Here is a 19043-nt window from a genome sequence, read left to right on the forward strand (position 1 = left end):
CGATCCACATTTAGATTGAACGTCAAGTGTCATCTGACTTGTGGTTCCAATTCCTTGCGATGCCGTCTCTAGGATTGGATCTTCATCTGTTTGGCTAGCATCCAATGAAGTCAAGGTGAGGGTTGTTTCGCCTGTTGAGTGCATACTAATGTTCATCAATGGATTGCTGAGAAAGTCTTCGACCGACTTTGGGGAGACTGGCCTTTTGCTTTCATCCGGTGCCGGGATTATTCGCTGTAGGTTCTCAAAGTCTGAGCTTGCCCTACTGTGGATAGAGCCATTTTTCTGCATTCTCTTTGATGCCGTTAGCATGTTGAAATCGCTTGTCGCATTTTTTTGCTGAGCAGTCGCGTCGTGGGGCAGTGACCTAAAGTTTCCAAAAGTCACCACCGATCTTGATTTAGATATGTCGAATATTGAGTATGCCAGTTCTGGCTCTTTGGTTGTGACTGGCACAGTCGCGATTTCAGCTGTCGGTTTTTCTACTACCATCAATACTGTGGCTTTCTTTGTTGGGGCATCAGCGATGACACTTTGAACCGGTTTGACTGAGATTTTCGATGGTCTTTTTCCCCTTTTCTTGCGTTGTTTTGTTATTTATTGTTATATCGATGGTGGTTACAGTTTGTGAACTTGTATGCAGTGACAGATGTTATTTTTGACATCAATTCGTTTACGAGTTGTTCTGTCGTGTTAACCTGGGTGTCTTTCTTCTCGAGCTGAGATGTAACCCTCCAGATAAGTCAATTTGGAGAGCATCATGGCTTGAATGGATGAGTGGTCCTGCAGTGTGTCATTAATTGACTCATATAATTTGCATAACGGAGCAAGCAATATTGTAACTGCAGACATAATGGTTAACATATCGGGTTTCTTGGAGGGTGTCTCAGTGGATGCTGCCGATGTTTGTGCAGAGGCTCTTTTACTCGGGGTTGAAAATGTGTCGCTTGTAAAGTGGGCTTTGTGAGTTGTCGCGTTGGAGAAGGCATCCAACGAATTTCTCCGATGGAACGTGGCTCTAGACAGTGCACTGACTCACGTGTTGGGATTGCTACAAGTTTGCCACCAGCCCGAGGGCGTCTGCGGTCCGTTGATGTAGAACCTCTAGTCGGAGCCAGCGATGGAGATCCTTTTATGAGGCTAGATTCCGGACCTTTCGTGCAAGTATCAGGGTCGTTTTCCAGTCGAGCTGGTGACATTTCGTACTGCAACGCTTGACTGACATTTTCCGGTGTTGTTACATGCTGCCGTCCGGCTGTTTCTGCTTGCCTTATAGCTTTCTGTGGTATTTTCTCCTCCATTGTGTCTGAGGTTCCATTTTGGTTAACCGTCTATGCATGTTCTTTGGCCACCTCCTCTGCAGTGATCGTTCTTTTCTGCAGGAGGTGTTGGATGACCATTGCAGGAATGGAAATTAACTATGTCGGTGATGCTGCATTGACTGGTGTGTATTTCTTCATCCCTGGACTGCTGCATTCCTCCCTGGTCTCTGAAAAAATCTGAACATTGGTCTTCTCAATTAAGATTTCCAGGGGTGCGTGAGCTTTTCCTATTGGGGCGTCTAACCTTCTTTGTTTGGCACAAGGGAAGTTTTCTTTCACTGTTGCCAGCTTTTCGGCGTCAGAGAGTTCCTTAAAGTCCTTGTGACTTCAGGAAATTTGTGACTGGAAGAACTCAGTCAGGATGCGCATAGTGGTCGGTTTGGCTGATCCTGATTTTCTTGGACTGCCACTGCCTCCACGTTTCCCTTTTGGGGCCAGGACAGCTTTTCCAGCAGTGCCTTTCACTTGTCCATTAGGATGTGTTGTGTTGTACTTTTTGTTTGTTTATAATTTTGTTTAGTGCATCATTTTCAGTGATTTGTCTTATACGTTTTTTCGGATTTTGTACCAATTCTGGAGGTTCTGTTGTGGATAATTCTACTGTAGCAACTGCATCTGACTCTGCTGTCTCACCTGGGCACAGCTCTTGTTGATATCTCCCTACAGGGAGGGCGTGGATCTGTGCTTTGGTGACCGCGCAAGCTGACTGTGACCGTCGGCCGTCAGAGCGCGATCGCAGCAGGGAACAGAGTCTCTGCGCCACTCCGCAGGAAAGTCAAACGGAGACCACACTGCTGCCTCCAAACGGTGCTTTTTGGATTCCTCGTGGTCCGCACTCTCATCATCCATCCCTGGGCCATTCCCTGATCCAACGCTGCACGCATCGTCCCGTCTCGCCCCACTTCTGGAGGCCGACGGCGAGTCGACCGGCGCTGCGTGGCTCGGCCGGGTGCACTTCTCCAGTCGAGGGTCCCGTGAGGCCCTTGAAAACTGTGCTTCCTGCTTGTCACACATCGCCTCATCCGTTGCGGCTTGTAAGCTTGGCTTGCATGTTTTAAAGGCACTTGTGCACTTCTTTGCAGCAGTGTGTGACTTTTGCTGCAGGTGTTGTTGATGATATTTCAAACTCCCGACGTCTTGCTTATGGGGTGCATGATGGTCATTTGAGACACTTTCGTCAAGAATGTCAGTTGGCAAATGAACTTGTAGAGCCTGCCATTTCTCACCGTCTTGTCGCAAGCGTGAGCTCCGTAGTCGGCACCCTTCATTTTCCTCATGGGATATGCTGCCGGTGATAGCCCTGGGAATCCTCCCTGCCATTTCTCTTACCTTGGTGTAATCTTGCTTCAGTCGGGCCAGCTGCCGTCTTCTAGGAAGTCCGGTTTTGGCACAATGACAATGGATTTAAGTTTCACCAGCTGGTCAAAAGGGTGTCACTCCTTGCTCTGTCATGCGACGGACCTCGACTGACCACTTTTACACCCACTTCTCTGTGCGCACTCCGCGCTGGAAATGGGGTTTTGTAGAGGTTGTCTCTCACTGTGGAACTGAGTCTCCACCTCTCAATAGTGGAAGTGGTGGACAGACTTCCGCTCTGTTGCTGCTTGTGACCACGACTGACCACTTTTCCACCCACTTCTCTGTATTTCTTCATAGTAAAGGTGTAGTTATTGCTTGCTGCAACAAATACTTCTATACACAGATGCTTTATACGTTAATACAGTGTAGAAACATACATTTTTGCTTCATCTTCAGATTTGCTGGACTTAGCGCTTGCATCAAAGCCGTCTTTGTTGTCAGATGTTTTGTGTTCGGCTTCTCAAGGTGCTTTTTCCTGTCTCAAGTTGATTCTGTTATTTCTGAGTTGGGAGCCATCTGAAACTTTCTACCAAAGGTTGTTCAGAAGAAGTTGGCTGAACACCTTCCCCAGTTGGCCACAGGTGACTGCTATGTAGGGTTTTGTAACTTGTTGAACTTTCCTGAATCTGGTACACCTGAATTTGGGCAACTGGTCTTCAATGATAAATGTTTCAGACTGCCATTTATTGCGCTAACTTGTTCTTACCGAATTTTCCAAGGCTTCACACTCAGGGTCCTTTTTGAAGGGCCTGTCATTTGACATCTGACCATATCTTTATTTCTGCTGGCATTTTTCTCAGCAGCTGCTTGGGCAAGCTGGTGGGACCTATCCAGCTCCTGTCTGAGTTGTTACATGTATTTCAAGCAGCTTTCTGGGTGTCCCCCATCCAGGCATACTCCAAATCAAAAGCCAAAAGGCAGACGTGTATCGTGCTAATAAATGGGGTAGCATTAGGATTACACAGTGTCGTGGTTTCAGGTGTCGTTACAGGCATGGATCAGGGTGGAAACATCCATTGGATCTGCTCATCCTGTCTTGGAATTCAAAGCATGTCCAATATAATTTGGTTGAATCTTTTGACCTGAGGCCTGCGGATGTTAGGGAGTAGTTCTGGAAGTTTTGACCATCAACAGTTGCAACAATATTTTGATGGGTTTTGATTCAAAGTCGTTACCATTGCTGAAGTGAATGTCCGCAGGCCCCCGACAGCGGACAAAGTATATTTCCCACAGTACTCAGCAATAGCAGCCGTCTGGTTCTTGGTGGGGAAAGCAAACAAGGATGCTTTGGATGCCCTTGCTGTCCATCTCCAGACACAAAAATTTGACACAGATGAAGTCTATGGGATTGGAACTTTCCAGGTGATGTAGGTATGCAGCAGACCTTTCAGCGTGATGCAACTGGGAACCATCTGACTGTAATTTTTCACAACTCCTTGTCTGTCTTGGCCACCAGAACTGACATCAGACTAGTTCTATTCTGTCCATACCCAGATGTCTAAGAAGCTAAACAAATCTGTAGAGCATTTGTAGGGTTTACTTTCAAAGAGTTAAGAGTATGTGAAGCACGTGTTTGTAAAGCTGATTTTTCTTGCACAGGATCCTGCCTTTTACTACTTGCATCTTCCACAGTATTACTACAAAATATTGCAGAACATCACTGCATATCCGAAAATGTCACATTTTTAAAGCCCCATTTCATCGCAGATATATGTGGGCGGATGGGTTAGGTTGATAATAAATGTGGGAGTATGGGGGCTGTGTGGAGATGGGGGTAAAAGAAAATAAATCGGTATTTTTGGATTTACAGTGTTTGTTTTCAATATTTTCACATAGATCCATCTTCCACTCCTTCAGCAACCGATGAGAGTCGGAATTGGAGGTTGTGCTTGGTGTGACATCTATGCCAACAGTCTTGGTGGTCTGTATTCCACTGTTTTGATCTGGCAAGTTGAGATTGTCCTATCTATTGTAGAGTTATTGGAGTTTCTTCTTTTTCCATGCTTTTAAGATTGTAGTCAACTGATCGGACAACCTCTGATATCATGCTCCAAGGCACCTTATGCTGTGCACCCGATATGGTGCCCTTTGCAACTGTGCTGAGCCCGAATGCAAGGAGCTGGCACATCAGTCAATGGCTAGTGTACCTCTGCAGGGGGGTGTAAGGTCAACAAATCAGAGTATTTGCATTGATATTGTCCTGTGAGGAGGACAGTGCAAATGAAAGTCATTGACCAAGACAGAAAGCCATTGACACCCTGTGGTATCCAGTTTGCTGGGCTTTATAAGGTCAAGGACTTGTCAGTAGGGCAGTGAACATGGCCCCATAGAAACTGTCTCTGACTGTTTACTTTAACAGCAGTAACTCCAACTTTCGCATTAGACAATATTGGTACAGTCGCATAGTCTCTAGATTCCAAGCCTTCCCTGACCACCCTTGTTGATAAAGTATATTCCTACACAGGATGGTAGTATTTTTCTGTGCCAAGTCCTAAAACATGAACATATCAGTGTTCAACTCAACATAACTATATTGCTGGCATTCAGCAATTTGGTGGCACATGGGAAGGCCAGAGTTGAACGTCTCTCTGCACACCCTCTATTTACTGGGGTAATAGGATCTTTATTTTAAAGTAGCCCTTGTACCAGCAAATGTCACCTCCCAAGCCATGAAGATTCAGGTCACCATTGGTCTTTAGTGTATGGTGCCTTAGAGAGGCATGTTAGTAGGCAGGCGTCTTAGACAATGGAGACTTGTGACACACTATCAAGCAATAGTTTGGTAGGATTTCCTTCCACTGTCATGGGTATATTTGTGGTGGTCCCACCAATTTCACAGGCAATCCTCTGACCAATAACTAGTTCTTGCTTATGGCATCTGCTAGGCTGTTCCAGGGGCCAGTCATACAGTTAGGTTCTTCTAGGTTGGGTGGTACTACTTTTTCTTTGAATAAGGATGCATTGGTGCGGTCGCTGGAATCTGGCTCTTCATAGTGGTTCAGAATGTTGGCGATGTAGAAAGCAGTTGCTTCACTCTGTGTTGTGGCATTGCAGTGGTGTTTACTGAGTTTGAGATTCTAGATGTTCCCTGTCCATCATCTTGCTACAGGTCTGTAATTTTAATGGTGGACTTCATTCTGACATGCTCTGATGGTATGTCCTTCCTCTATGCAGCAGTGACAGAAACTCCAGGGTTGCAGCTGCCCAGATTAGGCGACATCCAGAAAGGGGTCACAAAGTTCCTTTTCCTGGTACAATTTTTCTCTTTCTCTAGATGGCAGAACTGAACCTCTTCCTCTGTCAGGCATACAAAGTGCTTGTTTTTCCACTCACATGTAGTTTGCGCAGATTGCTGATCTGTTTCGCCTGAGCATTTAGGGGGCATATGGAGCAGCGGTTTCAGTGACTTCAATACTGCAAAGTTTGACCATCTATAATCCATATTTCACTCTGATGTCTTGATTTGTTTATTCAGTTCCTTTAGTGCTGGCAGCTTGTTAATTCTATATTTCTGTTAAGCTGTATAGCATCATCAGGGCTTTTTAGGCCCCATCAGGATCTGCAGCCATTGGTGTGTTGTGCAACAAATTCCTTCTTTCAATGTGGTAGATTCAATAACAAACTCAGAAAGTTTCTATCCTTGTTTCAGGTGGGTGGTGTAGAATTCTACTAGGATTACCTGACTCTCTAATGCCAAAGACATTATCCATTGTGTCTATTATATCTTCTAATGTCAATTCTGTTTGGGTGGAGTGAGTGGTTTATACAATCTTTAGTGCAGCTCCTCTTAGGCTGCCATGGTATGGCTTCCCATTTTGGCGTACATGGTCTTCCAATCTTTGTTTCATTGGTCTGCTCATTTCTGATAGTTATCCTCCCTTCCCCTTTTGGCTTAGGCAGGTTCTTGAGAAAGGTCTCAGTCTGAGACAGGTGATTGGTTTAGTGGTGGAGGTGACAGCCTTTTCTCATAGATTGGTGGAAAGCTCCAAACACTGTGTCACTGTGAGGTCTTGACATGTGATACGTTGGGCTCTGTCTTCTGTCTTTGGGCAGTAAGACCAGTGGCAGTATGGGCAAAACTATTTCTGGCACGCCTCCTCTGACATTTTTAGCTATGTAAGTTTGCTTAAAGCACTTGGACCAATAAAAGCTCTTAAATGGATTCCATTTCTCCTGCCGATTCCTCATCAGATAGATATCCCTTCTAGCGTCAGCTACTCAGAAAACATTTTGACAGGGGGCATAGTGCATCTCGACTCGGCCATCGATCTGTCTTGACTCAAAGTGCCGGTCGCCGACTACAGACGTGACGTCAGACGCCGTACATATACTGCGTCACTATGTCCTGTGCCTCAGTTCCTTTTTTCCACGTGCTTGTGAACTGCTCGAGGAACATCTCTTTTCGTCAGAGAATGTTTTTTGTCATTCAAATTCATTTTCAACATTTATTTGTTTGCGCTGTCCGCTCCAAAACTATCTGGCTTCAAAAGATGTCCCGACTATAATTCTAAAATGTCTTCGGCCGACCTGCCCAGTATTTGGGTTTGGTGGCTAGGTGCCCACCACGTGACTAAGGGCTGTGGGTTGTGTCAGAAGATGACAAAGGAGTGTGGGAGACCCTCTAATGAGAACAAACATGGGTCAAATACCCTTTTCTGTCGAATGTATTCCACTCAGAACGATCTACAAGCACGTTTTAGCTCACTGCACCCTGCACAAAGGAGATATATCCATTTGCATATCAGTCTTTGTCCCGCCCACAAGGGCAGTTGAGCACCGAAATGCTTGGCAAATCTCCTCTAAACAAGAGTACCATCAGCAACCTCAGACATGTGTTTCGGCTTAAACAGGCCACATCAGTGAGGTGAAGATGAGCCTCTTTAACACACAGTCAGCAAGGGGTCCAGGTCTGGATTATCCTCTATTACTTAGGGTGAAACCCAAAGTTTTACAAAGTGTGGGAGCCCATCGACTAAGAATGAACATGGGTCAAATACCCTGTTCTATGGAATTTCTTCCACTCAGAAGGTCTACAACCATATTTTAGCTAACTGCAATCTTTCTCAGTGAGTGCAGAGAGTGAGAAACCACAATTCCCATACTTCCACACGAAAATGGAGAGGCGATGTAGAGCGTAATTCGATGTTCATACAAAAGCATTGCCTGGCAACAGGCACGCTTTCGTTACAACGGCAGTGATAGGGGAATCCAGGACGAACGCCCCGCTGGACTTGTAAGTAGCAAAGAACTGTTGTACACTATGCATTTAGAAGGAAGGCAGAATACTTAGCAATCACTTACTCAACATCTTCCACAGACAGGGTTATGATCACGGATTGATCGAAAGTGAAAGTGAATAGTGACAGTTTGAGATCCCTCCGCCGTGTACACGAGAAACTACAGAAGGTAAACTGACATGTTGCTTATGTATTAACATGTTATTGACTAAAGATAGACTGTAGGTCCGATACTAAGGGAACCTTAGATAAGATATCACTAATGTGAACCATATCCCTCATACAGGTTGAAACAGGCAGTAGACATTGTGAATAACAGACGTAACAACATCGTCCAGAATTGTCAGAATAACGGTGTAATAGCATGTGAGTAACAGATACCCACAATAGTTTTGAAACAGAATTTCTTGGCACAGATAGTATCTAAACACAGTAAATATTTAAATATATTGCAGGGAAGGTGAAATACAGGGATGAACAGCATATGGACAAGGAATAGAAGTTACTTAGGCATCGCCGTAATAAGGGGAGACATCTATTTTCCATAGAAGACATACGCAGAATATTGTAAGGTAATTAAACTACGCCAAACTTTGAGAAATATTTCTACCCCATTCACCAATAGTGTGGATTTCTAATGCAATTCTACTTTACATTATAGGAACACGTCAATTAAACTCTACTGACCCGAGAGTACATAGACTGATGACAAGATCCCACTACTTCAGATTGGTGTTAAAAACTGCAAAAAACTGTGAACAAGAAAATGGTGTTGTTTTCAAAAAGTTTTTTTTCGATAAGTGTATTCAAAGAATGTTTTTCAAAAAGTTGCTTTCTCAATAAATCGTTTTCTGAAAAGGTTGAATTTTGACAACCTATGGAAAGTGTGGTTAAATTATTTTGCACCTGAAGAAGAGAGTTATCTCTCGAAACGCGTAGAGAATTCACAATTAAGAAAATGACATGTTTTTTCAATTTTGTATTTGAATGTGCCCTCTATGGTGAATTTCTATCAATGGACAAATTGTAACGTGAAAGCCAATACAATTGAATTCAAGCTGGTAAATACAAGAGTGCAATTTTGAAAGAGGAGTTGTTGCTCTTAATTTTACTTTTCCTTTCATTGAATAATTAATAAATAAATGTTGCTTGTTATAAGCAGTAACACGTGTTTCAAAGAATCCAGGCAGAGGGTTGTAAGATATGAGACCACCAGTGGGTGTAGTCTAATTAAATTTTGACTGATAGTTTTACCTCAGTATTGATAGGTGAGCAGGGGACGGGAGTACCCATTAGATTATGGGTATTCTATTTTGTTTAAGCTCACTGCACCCTTCACAGAGGAGAAACATCCATTTGCATATTAGTCTTTGTCCCTAAATCTTTGAGGGAGCGAGCCGCTACATTGAAGTTGGGACGTCCTCCGTCGAAGTCACTGGCTCGATCAGCTATGAGGTTGTCCGGCCACAAGACTGAAGACCCCACCCCAGAGAAAGATGATAGGCATTGTAAAAAGGCCAAAAAGAGGTTGCACTCCAGGAGTAATTCCTCATCGTCCTCTCTCCACAAAAAGAAACGTCGATATCCTCGTCTGCACAACTCAAATTTGTCAGAGGAAAGAGGGAAGTCCTGCCCCGGTGAACGTACTACCAGAGCCGAGTGGGAATCCTTTAAAGAGCAGATGCTCGACATGAAGAAGGCAGTCACTGTGGGTACAAGGCAGCCCTCGAAGCAGCAGACCTTGTCAGTCCCAGCTATGACTGGTCTGTCCAGCGACAACAAGACTGTGTTGGGTTCAAATCCTTTTGTGTCAACGCCGTCCGTCGATTTATCAATGATGCCTTTCAAACTGCTTGCAGCGCTGGTGCACTTGATGCCACCCGCCCTGAAACCATTGACGTTGAAGTCAATTTCGGTGCCAACTATGGAAAAGTCGTTTGTTCCTGATTCGAGAAGCTCATTCTTCCACACTATGCACTCCATATTTGGGGGCAACTTTGAGCTGACACTGGATTCTTCCAGTGGCACAGACTTTTTTGCTGATCAGGCTGATCTCCTAGCGCTGGCAGGAGATTTACAAAATGCTAGCAGTTTGGACAACTCGCCAGAGCTTGAAACACAGCAGGCTTACCCCCATGGCCATGCCAATGCCTCCTACAGAAAAACAGTGGTGAAGGTGGTCGACACCCTGAATCACTCTGCCGATTTTGGCTGATGAGCTCACTGACATCCTCGATGTGGGCCCACCGGCAGAAAGGGCCGTGCCCTTTAACTTGGCAACTGCTGACCCGATCGCCACACTGTGGCAAAAAACTTGATTCTGAGTTTGCAAAAAAGTACAAACTGGCAAAAGGGGACACACCCTACCTATCGACCCATCCAACACCAGTTGGGTTAGTAGTCCAGGTGGCCACAGTTTCCACTGGCCCTTCTACGTCCACCTCTAATTTGTCAGTCGACAGAGTCAAAAAAATATGACGCCTTAGCTAAGAACATTTTCTCAGCTGGCATTATGGCTCCTAAGGCTGCCAACGCTTCCTGTGTGTTTGCCAAATACACACATGGCCTATAGAGGACAATTCAAGAAGCAGCAGAGCACATCCCACAGGGGAAAATGTAGGAGAGGTTTCTCCGCTTGGTGGATGATGGCAAAGACGTATTCCGCCAGGCTCTGCAATCCGGTCTGGATATAGCAAATTGTGTTGGTATGGCGATGGGGTTGACAGCAGTGTTACGTAGGCAAGCCTACTTGCACAGCTCAGGTTTTGCTCCTAATGTTCAAAACAAGCTTTTGGACATTGCCTTTGTGTGCGAACATCTCTTCACCCAATGCCAGTGAATCCTTGGAAACATGTAAAGCGTCCAAGGTGGCTGCAAAGTCAGTGGGCCTGGCTGTTCAGCAACCAGCAAAACATTCCTTCTGCTTCTACTCAAGGAGTAGAGGCGACCAGCGGGTTGCCTCGTTAAGAAAGAAGACTCACCTCATGCAACCTAAGCATGGGCACAGACATGTGCCATGCTCTGGGAGGGGCAGAGTAGCCTCTAGGGGCCAGAAGCCTTCGGCAGCGGCACTGGGGTTGGCTACAGCCCCAAAACTGCTTTCATTTCTCCCCCACGTTTCCCTGGTTGGTGGGAGGATTGGAGAGAACATGCACACTGGTGAGAGATAACATCTGACGTCTGGGCATTGGCCCTGAGTGGTCCAATTCGAAGAGGCAAAATTTGAACAGAAACCACAAACACAATGAGGCATGCCATAGGAGGCCATCCCGCATTGCGCATTGCCCCCCACCCAGAAAAATAATCCAAACAGACCAAAAAGATCTGTGAATAGCACAGCCAGGAGAAAGATCATTCTGGAGCCATACACTGGGGGAAATCACGGTAGTGAGCATGATTACAGCAATACAATAATACAGGAATTTTGCATAAATACAGTGGGCAATGATACGAGTGATGTCACTTCCTGTCATTTCATCAGAGTGAAAAGTGATGTGACATCGCTTCCTGTCATGTGATCTGCATGTCACATGATGTCATTGGAAAGTTATGTCACTTTCGCTACCAATGTCATTTTGTGGATTTAACTGATCTTCTTTTTTTCCTTTTAATATATGGATCAATTGCATCAATTTATTTCTGAATATAAGTATTTTTTTGTTTTATTGCTCAATACAGCATTCCTACAGTACTCATAAAAACATGGAATAATGTTGTTACTAATGTCACTTTAATGTTTCTTGTGCAGCGCCAAGCATGCAACCTTACATTTTTCATGCCACATTACAGTTAGCAAGTCTATTGCTGTCTGTCAGCTGCAGATGAGTACTCACAGATAAACCCTATATACCCTTGAAAACAGACTACATGAATGAATAACATTCCTCGAAGGGGACAGGTGTCAGACTTAACCTTTCACCTTGAATGCTTTAAGGTAACAGCAGGCCTATAGAAAAGTTATTTCCTTACCACCCCTCCCCATCACTGCCATGCCCCTTCATCTATACCAGTACCCAGGAGAAGGATACATCTTTCTCCACAGTAGCCTCACAAGAACATCTCCAAGCTATTGAACATGCTGCATGCGGGTTGATCTCACCATAATTCAATAGGATGTTTATTGCATCCTGACTCCGGATTACATGAACAACCTAATCAACTGCATGTAGAATGTTTGGTATAATGCTTACACGTTTATGGTTGTCAGTAGGTAGTTCGTTACGCTCTTTCTACTATCTAAATGTGTTTCTGTATGTTGTGATTTACTGCTGCTCATTCCTATTTTTCATTTCAGGGACATTGAAGCTTTGGGATTTTGGAAGTGGCGAAGAACTTAAAGCTTTTAACCCGAAGAAAGGAGCTCCCGAAAGGGAGAAATGGTTTTGCCAATTGGTGTATCTCAAGGCTAGTGAAAACCTGCACAGTGTTTTAGCCTTAGACAGTGACGGGAAGATCAAAATATTTCAGGTGACTGTCATTTTACAATTTGATTTACTCTATAACACTAAAAAACCAAAATAAATATCTTCTGAAAAGACTTATGCATTCTGAAATTCTGAAAGAAATTCCAAAGGTGTGGTGGATACTGTTTGGGTGTCTCCATTAAACAATATACATGCACAATAAATAATATTAGAGAGGGCGCAGGTAACGTGTGTGGTTTCAATGCTTATTAGCAATTTGCTTCCTGTTTGTCATTGTACATATATTGTGCCTTCGCTGCATGTGGAAGTATTTAAACAATATCATGATTAAACTATCTGCACAGGATCACAGAAACAGCTGGAGCTACAAGTCTCTGTTTTGAATATTGATTTTTTTTATAACCATGCCTAATTGAGCCTCTAAAAAATACAAACCTGAAAAAGGCAGAAGTAGCCGGACCCAGGCAATGCTAGTGTTTGTGAAACGAACTACCTTATTAAAGGTTGTATTTCTTTACTTTTGTAAATTATAGATATATATCGCTGCAGATTTAAATATTTCAAATTATGATTTCAAACACTTAAGTAAGAATCAAAACACATCAATAAAGTAACATTAAATAAAATACATATAACTGAAAAATTCCAGAGTCTGAATAGCCATCCTCCCGTCTATTCATTATCTCTTTATCCTTCAGTGGAAACCTTCTTTGCAGATTCATTCAATGGTTCCTGTTGTTATTTATAATAGTGGAACATGTTTAAGGAGATGTTTAAGGAGATGTGGTCTGTAAAACACATATTCCCAGTACATTACATGTTTGATAAATGGAGGCAATACCTTAACAAATGTAGTCATAGCATTTGAAATCAATGCTTAAATCTTCTCAGTTGAAAAGATTTCCCAAATGTTCTCCCACCAATTGGCATTTACTGAACCCGCAGATGTCTTCCAGAATTGAACAACCAATAAGCATGCTGCCATTAGAAGATAATGATACAAGTAGTGCTACATTTCCAGACATTGCGTTAGTTGGCAAGGAGTTGAGTCGCAGTTACAAGAGAGAGACACTCCTACACTGTGCCTTTAATGTGACAGAGCCTCCCCTCTACATAAATCCAAGCCAGGCGCATAGCGCCGGTGTGCTAATTGTTAAGGAGTTTAGCCAGAGTTAGGTCGGTGGTGGGGCAGGCATGAGGAAGCCTCCATAACTACAGATGGACCCGACCCAGCCGCGCAACTGGAAACAGAGGTTTCACAAAGAAAAGAGGTCAGCTCTATTATAATGCCCCGTCTAGATGCACCACAAACTCCCTATAATGGGAAGGAACATGCTGGTAACAACACAGTGACTGTGTTGGAAGATTCATGGGGTTCGAGCATAGCCTACCCATCAGAAGGAGAATCGCCAATCGGAAATGGTCGGAATAGTGCCTCAATGGATGGGTTATCAATGAAAGCCATAGCAAATTATACTCCACCTCCTCCCCCAACAACACTGAGCGCTGATCCAGCCCTCCCCACCATGAAGGCAACTGAAGCAGGCAGGGGTGAGGAGGGGATGACGGGCCCCCGGAAGCCTTCCCCCCTCATGAGCAATCTTAATATCATTCTCCCATATCCAACGCAGAATGCTATAATGGTCAGCAACAGATCAGTGATTGTCCACCTACGTCTGACGAGACAGAACAGGGACTTGTTACCAGCTCGAGGATTGTGATCCAGGGCATCGCAATGAGGGAGCGGGAGTCAGATATTTGCCGCCTTCAACCTACTGACTCTAAAGCTCAAATGACGATTAAGAGTCCAACAAAACACCCCTCAGAACTGGCTGGTCAGTTGTCACAAGACATAGCGGAAATACAGTCTTTGATTATTAGCCAAAAGAGACATAATGACATTTTTGATCAACTTCCACCACAGGCCGAACAAAGCCCACCATTAAGTGACCCCATCGCACACCTTCATCGTTTGAACGCTTCTGTTGCTACATCACATGAGAATCCCAGGGCTGCAAGCTCCCCAAGCATCAGAAGTAGCACAATGGACCTTACAATGGCGCAGACACTTCGATCGAACCATCCTGCTATGCCTACTATCATAAGTGGCCTGGAAGCAATTGAACCCCCAATAGGCGATGTGCAAGAAGCACTACCCGTAACGCCTTTGTCTTCTGGGCCTGACACGTCGGAAAGTAGCTTGGATGAGAGCAGTCTGGACAACACTTACAATGGAACGCCATTTAAAACCATTTAAAACAGCAAACCAGAAACCTGAAGTGCGTCATAACTGTTCACCAGAGAACCATCTCCTTAACTCCTTTTGCTGCAAAACTCTATGAAACTATAGGAGACACCTTAAAAGACCAATCTACGTTACTAGCACTGATTCATTCATTCAAAGTAGATCTTCCTAGAATCATTTGTGGCTACGATTCAATCAAGTTTGGACAAGGAGGCTGAAGCGTCAGCCCAGTGGCAGGCATGACTGATTGACTTGGCTTTAGGAGAGCAATATGACAATATAGCCGTGATGTCGTCAATTCTGGAATTGATGAAATGGTGTCGATCGAGGGGACGTGGGTGTACTACTAAAATCGATTCTAATTAAAATGATATAATGGTCGACCCGGCCTTGTTGCCTATGGATAATGATACATAAAAAAAGAGAAAGGAGAGAGCCAGACCATCTGCCCTCAATGCAAATCCTTGCAAGCCACCAAACGAAAGTTTTAAAAAACAGCCTACGAGAGTCAAGACGATAAGGTTCAACACTCAGTTCTAGAAGTAGAAACAACACAGGTGACTTCAGATGGAGAAGCAGATGATGAGTAAGATCTGTCATCTACGAAAACACAAAACTCTGTACACTAGGCCAAAGCAGAAAATTGCTGATCAGGACCGTTCCAGACACTGGAAGAAAGACGCCTTTTACTCTGAGTAAGCACTCGATGTATCGGATCGTGGTACACATAGAGAGGAAGCAAACAAAACTAACCAAAAGACCTCCCTCCATTGCTCCTGAAACCACACGAAATGACTACACAGTAGTGATAGAGCAACTCTTGATGATGGAGAACGGCTTGATTCTCAACCGAATTAACATCCTAAAGCTTCTTCGCCATATACCTAGGCTCAGATTTATGTATTCTGATGTTATTAAAATATTGCAATCTGTGGAAGAAAGATTGGACTGGGTCATCTTGCATCTTTCCTCTCCGTTGGTTGAAGCAGCGTTCCTTGAAATGGCAGCCTCCTTTCTCCGACTGGTATTTGAACTATCCAAGGATCTTCGGAGACCTAGACTGCATAGTCCGAGGGAAAGCATTCAGGAAAATAAGTAACAACTGCAAGAAAATCAAGCACAGGAATATTGACAGAAAGAAAGCGGAATCCGGGAACACATGTAAAATGAAGAACGTTGGACACTGAGAACGATGATTACTTGTGGATATAATGAGGTTTGACCCGATGGAAAGGAACGCAGCAAGAAAGCTCAATATCCTCAGACGCAACCGTCTAGTACAGAGTGATATTAAGAATAGCTCACAGGCTATAATTCCTTGGATGTCTCCAAGGGAATACTAGCAACAAGAAGACAACTTGGACTTGCCCCTGAAGCTGTGCTCTTGGAACACAAGAGGGTTCATATATCTATTCAGGGAGGGGAACACAGAACTATCGAAATGCAACTTCTTGTGTTTTCCGGAGACGTGGCTCCGGTCGGTTCCTTTATGCCATGGTTACATTGCATGCTTAAATCCGGCCAATCAAAGGCAACACGGGCGTCCATCCTCAGACCTATTGGCTCTACTGAAATCTGGCCGTGGCTTGACCATGGTAGAAGTACTGAACCCCCACCCTATCATCCAAATTGTGATAGTGGACTGAAATTACATACTGCTGGGTGTATCTGGGCCTTTGGTGAATTTCAACCTCTATTGGAATTTGGCAGGGAATGATGATGCCTCTTTTATTGATGTAATTTAGTGCTGTGTGGATGATCTGTTTGCTCGATTTAACGATCCTGAAGTAGTTCTGTGTGGTGACCTGAAAGTGCACTATTTTAATGTGAAGGGCTTTTGACTAGCAGATAAATTAACACTGAACAAAGCTTGTACATGGTTAAAAAAACTCCAGATATGTTCAATCCACCTGCTAAATGGTCAATTAATAGGTGATATCCCAGCCACCCTGACCTGGCGGAGAGAAAAATCAATAGCACATCTAGATTACATTTGTGCCTACCTCAAAACATCCTCGTCCTTCGCCGGTTTATCAGTAATTGCTACGGACAGTAGTGACCATCAGGGAATCTGAAAGGCAAGTTTAAACTATTTCTTGGTAGTAAAAAACGAGATTAAGTCCACTCAATAAAATACCTTGGAGTGGGGGTGAATTCCAGTTTCAGTGAACACGATTGGGAAACAGCACTCAGAACAAGAGCTGAGAGTTTGCCCGGCAAGAGTTGTCTCTACATAAAAAATATGGTACATTTTCATTACATCCGGTGGTCACTTTTTACAAACGTAAGGTGACTCCTATTCTAACCTACGGAGCGGAAACAGCCCTTGATCTATCATGGGGAATATGGGACACTTTGGAAGCCATTTTTTGGCACTGAGTACTCACATGCTATTTGGAAGTTAGACATGATCAGTCTCACAAATTCTGGGCCAAAGTCAAATGCACCCAAGATGCTAAGTATACACGTCTACGTTTTGCTATCAAATCCCTTAGTGGCCTATAATGCCAACAGTGCAAACCATTGCTCCGTACATGTTCTGAAATGTTACAAGTTTATTCCCTGCCTAATGTTGTCGTGGGTATCTCTACCCATGATCAAATCTGTTTGATCTGGGTCACTCAATGAGGGCAAAATCCCCCTTGATCTAGCCACCAATTTTTTGACAAAAATGTTTGCTTCTCTGTTAAGGAGACTGATTGTTTGATAAAATGTACAATCTGTTGGCTCTTATTTTATTTTTGCTGCAGCTTTGAAACTACTGCATGAAAACAAGACAACATATCTTTCCTAGCATTGCTTTTGATAGAGATAGGGTTATAGTCTCTCATCTTTTTCCATCATTCATTTGAATGCACGATCCGCATTAGGACTATATCCATTGAAGGCTCTGACTGTTGATTGATTTATCCGGTACTCATGTCCTACCATAACAGGGAAAGGGGCAGAAAGAAGGACCTCCAAGAGTGGGCAGCAACAGGAGAGAAAAGTACGGCACACCTCTGCTCTGTGCCTCACTTTCCTTTTTTGGGCCGCCTTATCTAGGAGGCCACAAACTGGCCGAAAGGAGCATTGTACTCCTGCCATCCTTCAACATTCCCAATACCTGGGCATTGCGCAGTGCGTCAGAGATGCAGTCATGACAGAGGGAGTGGAGGGATCCTCTAGTCCCCCTTTACTGCCAGAGTGCTCTCACTGCCCCGATGTCACCATGTCTGCTACCTTTGTTTACATAAGCTGTATCCTTGTTATGTAAACTATTAAAGCGCACTGTCACCAGCGGTATCTTGGCGCTAAGAAGGAGAGAGGGAGGAATACCAGTAAGGCCAAAGCATGAGTTAGAAGAGCAAGGTCTTTACAGATTTTATGAAGGCTACATTTTTAGGTATAGCCCTAATCTTTGGTGGCAGGTTGTTCCACAATTGAGCCGCGGCCACAGAAAAAGCCCAACCACCAATCCGTTCACAACGGTATGGGGGGACCACCAATAGATCGGCTGATGAAGAGTGTAGTAAACGGGAGGGGAAATAGCATGCAAACTTGGACTGGAGATATTCTGCCCCCTGTTCATGAAGAGCTCGGTGAACGATGCAGAGAGACTTAAACACAACTCTCTGGCCAACAGCGAGCCAGTATAGAGCACGTAGAACCGGAGTGATATGAACACCATAGAGGGAGCCGATCACAGTGCGTGCAGCCAGATTTTTAAAGCGCTGGATTGAGCCTTTAGGCTGCACCTGATATAATGAATTGCAGTTGTCCAGTCGACTGAGCACCATGGCAGCAACAACCGTGGATAGGAGGCATTTGGGTACCCTACAGCATGACCTCTTCCTCCTGGTACATGACTGCAAAGTACTGCTCCGCAAATGCCATTGCTCCATCAAAGAACCCTTCCCCCAATCTAGACACCCAAAGCCAAAAGATTTCCTTTCCTGACTCCTTCATGTATGCCACCCTCTCACAACCTTTCCCTTCAGCTAAATCAGCTTGGCCTCTACCCCACTCTGCAAACGCTCATACTTCCCTTAACCCTCTTGCCTGCAACATACATTTAATTCATACAAATACAATTACCTGACATAGCAGCTCTGTGGATGATGCTTCCCCCCTACTGTTTTACCCACCCAACATTCTCCCCTAACACTATCTCTGTAAACCCCTTCCACTCTTACCCCACCTGTAGATTGTATCTACCCTAACAATCTCAGTCTAAGCAACCAGGCAATTCCCACAATCGTACGAGGCTACCATACCCAACTACAATGACAGGATAAAACCATACACTAGAAAACAAGCTCAGCAGGATCTTATAGTGCGTATTCTACCCAAGAATAACTCCACATACCACCTATCCAACAGGACGTTAACCAAATTCAGAAGATGAGTTTCACAGGCTAACTCCCTGTGAGATCAAATATTGTGATACATCGATCTACAATGATCTGCTATTTCC

The 19043-nt window shown here is 44.2% G+C and overlaps 1 protein-coding gene across 1 annotated transcript in view; it reads left to right on the plus strand.

Annotated features, from left to right (window-relative positions):
• The window catches only part of WDR64 (WD repeat domain 64), a 1979698-nt gene that overhangs the window by 964755 nt on the left and 995900 nt on the right, over positions 1-19043 (plus strand). Inside the window, exon 14 of the mRNA XM_069607651.1 lies at positions 12213-12385. Within this exon, the coding sequence (XP_069463752.1) occupies positions 12213-12385 (173 nt within the window). The remainder of the gene's footprint in view (positions 1-12212; positions 12386-19043) is intronic.

Source organism: Ambystoma mexicanum, chromosome 4q (genome assembly GCF_040938575.1).
Source record: "Ambystoma mexicanum isolate Mex_15411 chromosome 4q, UKY_AmexF1_1, whole genome shotgun sequence".
NCBI lineage: Eukaryota > Metazoa > Chordata > Amphibia > Caudata > Ambystomatidae > Ambystoma > Ambystoma mexicanum.